Genomic DNA, 9697 nt, shown 5'->3' with positions numbered 1-9697 from the left:
AATGAATTGACACATACTTATTATTAGTTTCGTGAGAAAAAAATGCATTAAAATAATTGGAGAAAATTTATAAAATGAAATCGCTTGTTTTATGGTAAATAAATATTTTCATTAAAATACACATTTTACACAATTATCTTTTATTAGTTTTTTATTTAAATTCTTTTTTTTTGTTTCATATCAAAATACAATGGAGTGAAATATTTAAAATTAATGAGGCGTCGATTTAAATTCTATAAATAATACCCCACAAAAATAAAAACTTTATATATACCGCTCATGCGTTGCACGGGATTTATACTTGCAATACATTAGAATGCGGGGATGTAGCAAATTACCCCCATAACTTATGAATTGTGTGCAAATCAGCCCCTTAACTTTCACTTGTAGCAAATTAGCTCCATAACTTTTCAAAAATGTGCAATTAAGCACAAATCAAGTTTTTTACCATTTTTTTAACTAAAACCTATTTATTTCTATTATAAAAATTATTATAAATATATTTCTTAAATAGTTAAATATAATATTTACATATTCAACGAAAAATGCGAACCAATTTTAGTATAAACAAAAATTTGGTCATGTAATTTTTCATTGTAACATCATTAACAATTCTCATATTAGGAACATTTTTCACAAAAAAAAAAAATATTCGAACATGTTTTTTAATAAACAAGAATTTAGGATTAAAAATAAACAAGAATTTTGCAAAGAAATATTCGAACATGTTTTTTAATAAACAAGAATTTTTCATTGTAACATCATTAAAATCTAATCAATAATTTTGATTTTCAATAATAGTAAAATATTTAATTAGCAAATTTTATTATTAAAAATAAGATATGTGGCTAATTGCACATTAAGAGAAACTTATGGAGTTGATTTGCTACATTTATAAGTTAAGGGCTTGATTATACATTTGTACATGGTATCAAACTTATGTGGGTGATTTGCTATATTTCCCCATTAGATAGTTAAACCTCTGTATATAGCTCGCATGGGTTATATGGATCTAAACTATTTTACTCTTATACTTATGAGTCCGATGAAAATACAATGAAACACAACAATTTCACAAAATCTCATTATAAACGACACATATTCGTTTATAATTAAAGACGGGTCAAATATAATATCAAATTTTTAATAGGACAAATAATAAGTGGAGTGTTGGGGATTAAAAATATAACCACTTTCAAGTTATTTGACCCGTCTTTAACTATAAACGGATATATTCGTTTATAGCAAAACTAGCTGCAATTATGTGACAATTGACAAATGAAGATGAAAGCGAGGATCCGGACTTAGCCAAAACTCCCAACTCAAACCATTCTAATTCCAATTTCCTTCTTGGGTTTTTTGTCAAACACAACCTTTAAAAAACTTTTTTTTTCAAACACCACCTTTAAAAAAAAAGTTTGTCAAACACAACCTTTAATAAATTTTTTTTTGTCAAACACGACTTTTTGGCCGCTTGCAATGGGATGACTTCCAGTCTATATTTGAGATAGCAAACGAGGTCGGTTTGAGATGTTTTTGGACTTGTTGGAAAGGTGGGAGTACAGAATTTCTAGGAGTTGTCAACACGATGGCCAAAGGTGGCCTTACGTGGGGTCAATTGGGGCGCAAAGTAAGGCTGGTCAAAGAAAGGGTTAGAAGTTTGGGTTTACAGTGGGTTGTTAGAGGGGTTTTCGAGGGTCTTTTAATGGGGTTATGATGTTTTGTTTGTTCTGAAATTTGGTATGTAGATTGAAGGGAGTGCAAGGTATATCGTAGTTGTGTTGTTTGTGATGTTCGTTGGTTGTAAGTGGTGGTTCAGGGGAGTGAATTGACCCACGGAAAAATCCTACTTTAACTTACATCAACCCCATGTGACCAGCTTTACTTTATACACCAATCTACCCCTTATAAGGCCATCTTTGACCACCGTGTTGACAACCGCTGGAAAGCCTGTACTCCCACCTTTCCAACGAGTTCAAAAACGCCTCAAACCGATCTTATTTGCTATCTCAAACATCAATTGAAAGTCAACCCATTACAAGTGCTCAAACTTTGGCCAAAATGTCGTGTTTGACAAAAAAAAATTATTAAAGGTTGTGTTTGACAAACTTTTTTTTTAAAGGTGGTGTTTGGAAAAAAAAAATTTTTAAAGGTTGTGTTTGACAAAAAACCCTTCCTTCTTTACCAAAACATCTCTATAAATTATCCGGAGTCCTATTGCTCACCACTCACCACTCACCACTCACCACCGTGCTCAATCCCAACTTTACGATTAGGTAATTTCAATTTAGCATTTTTAATTAAAATTAATCTGAGATTGTACTTCTATTGTTCGTTTCAAGTGTTCTTTTTTATCACTCTTTCCGTCTCCATCATTTGCTTAGATAAACATATTGTTGGAGGGAGTAGTTTTATAAATAGTTTAGGTAAACAAATTGTTGGATGGGGTAGTTTTATATTACTCTTTCCGTCTCGATCATTTGATTAGAGATTCACATATAAATTGTTGGAGGGAGTAGTTTTAGGTAAACAATTGGAGTGAATTCCTCAACTCCTCATTATTACTCCGTTTGTCCAAATCATTTATTTACCTTTAATTAAAATACCGCTCACAAATAATACAAAAGTAAAAAATGATTGGGACGGATTTATTGCAATACTATAGCAACGAATTGTTCATGTACAGGCCGCCTTTAAGTGGATGCTTGTGCTGGTGATTTTTAGTCTTAATCGATAATTTAGTTATTTAGCGGTTGCTTTTTTGAATGCTGAATCAGGCTTTTATATTAGGGTTTTTTGATAAAAATAATCCAACCTATTGCTGACCTGCTCAAATTAACCCAAGCTAAACATAATCCCAAATTAATCCAACGTTTTCCTTAATTTAACTGTTTTCGCTCTTCCTCATTAACTCACCTGTTGTAACCGGTATTATGCCATTAGTTGTAGGTTACCTTCTTCTTCTTCCAATTCACTTTATATATTCTTCATAGCTTCCCAGATTTCCCCAAATTCATTTCTTCAAAAAATTTCATCTTCTTTATTTTTACTCTTTCCCCAAATTCATTTCTTCAAAAAATTCATCTTCTTTATTTTTACTCTTTCCCCATAACCAAATATCCCAAATATCATTATCTAATCTGATGTCTTCTTCATCTTCTTCATACTCAAGGAGCACAAATGTCAGAAAAGAGGTGTTATGCAAACACCAATTACCCGCTGTTTTGAAGCGCGTGAATAATGGGGCTAATGTTGGAAAAATGTTTTACGGGTGTTCTTTGTGGCCTGTAAGTTTCTGAAATTTTTTTTTCCTGATTTGATTATTAGATTTATACACAGCAATAACACATAATAATTTGGGTTTAATTTTGATGGTGATTTCTCTGTATTTGGTCTGTGTAGCAAGGTTGTGGGTTTTTTGTATTTGAAGAGGAGATGGATATACGAATGAATTCAATGGACAAGAATTGGTATGAAGAGAAAATCAGTACACTGAAGATGAAGAATAAAAAATTGAAGGGAGAGTTAATGGAATTAAGGCATGAAGTAAGGAAACATTGTAGTGGCGAGAAATTAGCTATGAGGTGTTTGATATGTTCATGGGTTTTCTTTGCTTTGTGTTGGTTGATAGAACATATGTAATCCCAGCAAATGTAATGAAGTATTGGAGAATGCTATGTAGAAAGTGCTTGATTTATATGAGAAATTGCAATAGACTGATCATTTGTTCCAAATTTGCGATGACATTACCATTTAAAACAGTCACTGTTTATCCAAATTTGCCATTACATAACATTATAAGTTTGACAATATTGAAAGACATACATAGCTAAGTTAAACAAAATACTGCAAGTGCCTGCAATTCATAATGACAACAACAGTCATTCAAACTAAACATTCAAACACTCTGATTGCACTTCAAAATGGCTCCTGCTTCAAAATAACAACATCAAGAGCAAGAGTGGCTCCTATGTTGGCTGTAGGTTTGTTGAAACTTGGGTGGAAGGCTGACTGGTTGATCCAAGTGGTGACAAAATGCTTCTTGGTCCCCTCTGACTTCCTGGCAGGTTTGTGAAAGCATTTCCATGATCATCAATAAGGACACCAAGGCCTTGAGGTGCCTGCAAGTGAAACAGTAGCATCAATATTGGTATACACTATAACAATAGCATAAACAAAATAGCTTCAGAATAACCTTACCCTTCCACCACTGCCTCTCCAACCACCTCTGCCTCTTCTACCTCCTGTTCCACCTCCTCTGTTATCCCCTCTTGCAGCACCCCTACCTCCTCTAATTACCCGTTCACCCTTTCCCTTTCCCGTCCCTCTTTTGGGTTGTGCAGTTACATCATGATGGAGCTGGGAGGTTGAGGCTTGTTCTTCTCTATTTCCCACATTAGTAAGCCTAGGTCTGCCTCTTCCTCTTTTAGGTGGTGGTGGAAGAACTTGGTCTTTTTTAGGACATTTCCTCTTGTTGTGAGCTTTTGATTTGCAAATAGAACATGTCATCTTAAGCCCATGTCTGGTTAGTTTTCCACTCCTTTTTGGATCCTCATGTGGATCTCTTCTTCTCTTCCTTCTGGGTCTGCCAGGTCCAATCTTGATAGGTGGAGGGATCATAGGCTGCTCAACTTTTGGCCAGTGTCTTTCTCCAGGACATGGAGCTATGGAGTAGTGGTATGATCTAAGGTAAGCTTCCCTCCTATACATGGGGTGTACATAATCCTCTGCCAATGCATGGATGTCAAATATGGCAGCCACAACATGGTAGCAAGGGATTCTAGTGGCATCCCATTTCCTGCAAGTACAGGTTCTCTGTGTCAGGTCTACTTTTACTTCATCTAGACCATCCTTTACCTGGTACTGATTTACATTTGACAAGAGAGGTGTGCAATATGCAGCCTTTTCTTTCTCTTTCTCTAGCCTTGCCTGAATATTAGGGCATACTATTGATGTTGATGCCTCCATCTCCATTCTTTTCTTCACCAATCTTTGCATCAACATAGTCCTAATATCCTCAAGCATGTAAAGCAAATGCTTTGATCTAGCATTAATGATAAAAGCGTTGAAGGTCTCAGCCATGTTGTTCACAATCACATTATTTGTTGTGCTTGTGCTGATGAAGGCTCTGCAAAAAAGGGTAGGATTACATGCTAGGAATGATTCTGCTGCTCTTGGATCTACTTCTCTCAATGCTGCTATTGCTTCATCAAAATCAGCCTGATTATAGGCTTTGGCACAGTTCCAAAACAGCATCTTCATCTCCTCTCCCTTGTAAGATTTGTGCCAATTAGCAAAGATGTGCCTGGCACATCTTCTGTGTTCTGCCTTTGGAAACTCTTTTGCCACCATTGTAATGATACTCTACAGTTAATAAAGAGCATTTAAGAATCAAGAAACAAGAATAACTTACTAAAGAATAACTTAATAAAGCATAAGTTAATAAAGAGCATTTAAGTACCTGATGTTCATCAGAAATGATGGTCCAACCAGCACCATCTTCTTCTCCCACTGCATTCTTCAACTCTTTGAAGAACCACTCATAACTCTCATTGTTCTCCCCTTCCACAACCCCCCATGCTAATGGGAACATCTGATCATTACCATCCCTGCCCACTGCACTTATCAACTGACCCCCAAGAAATGTCTTCAAGAAACAAGCATCTACACACAAAATCTTCCTACATCCTTCAAGCCAACCTAATTTCAGTGCCTCAAAACAGATAAATAGTCTTTGGAAAACTGGTACTGAACTTATGACATTAGGGTTTGTTTTCAAAGTGAAGACACTCCTAGGATACTCTTGCTCAAGAGCTTTTAAATAACTTCCAACTTTGCTATAATGGTCTCTCATAGACCCATGCAAAAGCTTATGAGCAGTGTACTTAACCTTGTATGCAAAGTCTTTCTTAATTACGACCTTATATGCCCTCCTAACTGTGTCTATTATATCAGCAGCAGGCCAGTGGGGTCTTGCTTTGAAAACTTCAAGTAATTGCTTGGCAACCCAGCTTGACTTCAATTGTGTATTGCTCTCCATGGTCCTCTGACAGTTATGAGCTGCTTTGACAGTTTTTACCATAAAACAAGCCAATTTATTGTCCCAACTACCATATAACTTGAATGGGCAGCCTTGTTTACACCTCACACCAAGTCTTCTACCTCTATTCTTATCACTGACCACAAATGTCAGATTTCTACCCTGTGTTATGGCATACCTTGCCACACAATCCCTAAAAACCTCTCTTGTAGGAAATCTAATCCCTACTGACCATTTGAACTTTGAGAAATCTGTTTTTTCATTAACTTCTGGGACTGAAGATCTCCTCCTCTTACCAGGTATAGGGTCCTCATCACTCTCACAAGGGGTATCTATCTCATCCCCACTCCTGTCATAATCACTCAAATTTCCATTCACTTCTTCAACAACAGTGCAATCAGTCTCTTGACCAGACAATTGTGTTGAAGAGGCTTGTAGTTGAAGTTGTTTTGCTGTTTCAAGAGCTTTTGCATTCCATTCCCTCACTTTCTGCCTTGCTGCTTTAGTCTCCTCATCCCCTGACAACCCATCTGACTCATATTGTTCTTCAATAAAATTCTCTTCATTCAGATCCTCAGTCTGAATTTCTGACTCATCCACTAACTCTACCTCACTATCTTCATTATCACTTAAAGACTCATCATCAGGGTTATAACCAGGGTCCTCTCCCTCACTTAAATCCTCCCATTCTTCATCATTAGCATTCAAACATGCCAAGTCTGACTGTTTCTCATATTCCTCAAATAGATCTGCAACTCTTATATCATTAACATCATAAAATGATTCAATAGTGGTGTGATTGGGGTTATTTGGTGAGGTTGTTTGGACAGCTTTTTTTGATGTTATTTGGTCAACTGTGGTAACTTGGCTCTCCTGATTAGTGGCTTTAGGAGATGATTCTTTTAGGGTTTGTGTGGTAGTGCTGTGAGAGACATTTTTTTTCTTTTCTTTTGTAGTAGTATTGATTGAATAATTAATTGCTTCACTTGGTTGTGGTCCCTGCTTTTGGGGAGGAATCTTTTGGTTTTGTTTTCTACTGTTTGCTTTTCTTCTAGGAGTCAATTTCCTAGAGCTTTTGACAATTGTTGTCCCATTACCCTCACCAAAGTTTATCAAATGCATTAAATGTGCAACATCACCAGCAAACATAATAAAGCACTCAACTACTCTCTCTTTCACAGCAAGTTTACACATAACCTGGGCACCACTGTCATCTATCACTCTTTCCAACCCAACATCAGGATTCATGAAGAAGATGGCATCAACATTCCTCTTGAATGACCCACATTTCTCACACTGCTCCAATAAAGTAAACCAACAGAATTCATCACACTCAACAGAAGTAGTCCTATATAATGTACCCGTATAAACAAACCCTAATTCATTCCTAGTAAAGACCCTCCATACCACATTTTCAGGGTGACACTTTCCCACATGTTACCCTAAACAAATGAGATTGCAATTATTCAATAAAAATGATGACGAAATTAGAGTAAAAGAATAACAATTTAATTTCGCAAATTAGGGTAAAAGAATAACAATCTAATTTAACAAAAATAACAAACACAGCAAATATATATCATCTAATTCAGTCCAAATCAAAACTAATTAGCAAATTAAGACTACAAAATTAATATACTACATATGAATTGAAAAAAATAAAGCTGTAAATTGAAATTTACCTTATTCATTGATAGTCTAACAATGGCGGTGAAGATTAGTGAGAAAGACGATGAAAAAGGCGAAGGATGATGAAGGATGACGCATAAAAGTGACAGATGATGATAAAGAAGGGCGGATGATGAAGACAGTGAAGAATGATAAAGGGTGACGTATGGAGGAAGATGAAAGAGTAAAGTAAAAAGTGGTGATTTGTAATGACGTTAGTTCAAGGGTGACCTGTTAAACAGGTTTCCCTTTACTTAAAGCGAAAAAAGTTAAATTAAGGAAAACGTTGAATTAATTTGGGATTACGTTTAGCTTGGGTTAATTTGAGCAGGTCAGCAATAGGTTGGATTATTTTTATCAAAAAACCCTTTATATTATTGTTAGGTAATCACTTGGAAACTATGAAACCCCAAAAGCGCAAGTGTTCTTCAGATAAGTTGAGTGAAATGCCAGATGAAGTCCTTGTTCACATTCTTTCCTGTATGCCGACATTTGATGCTGTTAGAACAATGTTGATTCGTCCATTTGGAAATCTTTGGACTTTGGTTCCTACTCTTAACTTTGACATTGGAGGATTCCTTAATAAGATGGGTTTTGTTGATAAAGGGTTTAATGTTGTACGGTTCAACATTTTTGTTCGCAATGTGTTGATGCTTCACAAAAGACCCTCCATTGATAAATTTTATCTTCTTTTTGGGGAGTATTATGAGGACGGAAGAGAGGAGGCTGGTGATGATATAAGAATGTGGTTGACGTTTGCTTTCGATAAACAAGCAAAGGAAATTAACATCTCTGATGTTTGTTTTGACTTTCCGAATTTCACAAGTCAGTCACTTGTTACACTTGAACTCCGTTACTGCCAAATCTTTCTCCAATTTCCAGTGAACTTACGATCTCTAAAGAAGCTTATACTTTTCCATACCTATATGCGTGAGGAGGCCTTTCAACAATTAATTTGTGGATGCCCTTCTTTACAGGAACTCCATATTGAGCAACTTCCTACAACAAACAAGCTGAGATTTACTGCTCCAAACATTCATAAATTATCTCTTGTTTTTATGGAAGTTAATGATCCTGATGATCTAAATTGGTCGTTGGATGTCCCCAATCTTAAAAGTTTGGATTTGGAAATAGGTTATATGCCAGATGTAATTGCTGTTTCATCTATTCGAGATGTCTACCTCAAAGAATTGGACATTTATGTGGGTGCTGGTGACCATGATGAGAAACAACATAGAAGGTTTAACATATTTTTGGAGAAGTTCTCACGTAGTGAAGTGTTCCAGTTATCACTTAATGCTTCTGAGGTAAGTTCTTGGTCTTTCTTGAAAATAATTTACTGTTTTTTGTTGGTTTATGGTTGATGTTAGCTTCCTCTGATTACTATGAGGTTTAAGTTATTCAGCTAAAATATTTGATTATGTTGCTTTGAACCAACCTTTTACTGAGTGGTTGAGAAACAAAACATTACAAGTATATTACTAATATCAATGACCTTCCATTTCAGCCATTCTTCCACTCTGTAGATGATTTGCATCTCTTACAAATCAGATGGAAGCGTGTAGTTTTGGGATTGAAGATACTCTGTCAAGAATGCCTATTGGGCGTCTATCTATTGATGAGAAGTTCAAAATTTTTGGAAGAACTCGATATATATATAGACCCAACTTTGAGGGTGTAGGCACGGAAAATTTATTAATGTGTCGAGTAAATAAAATAAATTAATTATTTTGAGTTAATACCAAATTTTAACTTAATTTAATTAATTTGTCCCGATTAAATGAAATATGGGCCGATTCGGATTACAAAAGGAGTTGTTCAGATCACTAAACCCAGAAAGAATTAAATTTGGGCCAAGGTTACTTATAAACCCACAAATGGGCTTGTGACCAGCAAAGTCCAACAAGGAGATTTGAAACTCTATAAATAGAGCTCTTCTCATTCATTCAAAGGGTTGGAAATTCATAATTGCAAAGGAGCTAGAGAGAA

The 9697-nt window shown here is 35.5% G+C and overlaps 1 protein-coding gene across 1 annotated transcript; it reads left to right on the top strand.

The window, feature by feature from the left end:
• The first annotated feature begins 2179 nt into the window (after positions 1 to 2179).
• On the top strand, positions 2180 to 9389 carry LOC141635816 (F-box/FBD/LRR-repeat protein At5g56420-like). The gene is made up of 3 exons (XM_074446724.1): positions 2180 to 2276; positions 8093 to 9015; positions 9216 to 9389. The coding sequence occupies exons 2-3, from the start codon at positions 8110 to 8112 to the stop codon at positions 9387 to 9389; spliced, it is 1080 nt and encodes a 359-aa protein (XP_074302825.1). The 5' UTR covers positions 2180 to 2276; positions 8093 to 8109.
• Positions 9390 to 9697: the final 308 nt, after the last annotated feature.

Source organism: Silene latifolia, chromosome 2 (assembly GCF_048544455.1).
Source record: "Silene latifolia isolate original U9 population chromosome 2, ASM4854445v1, whole genome shotgun sequence".
Lineage (NCBI taxonomy): Eukaryota > Viridiplantae > Streptophyta > Magnoliopsida > Caryophyllales > Caryophyllaceae > Silene > Silene latifolia.
Note: the sequence above shows the minus strand (reverse complement) of the source record. Positions and strands in the feature narration are given on the sequence as shown.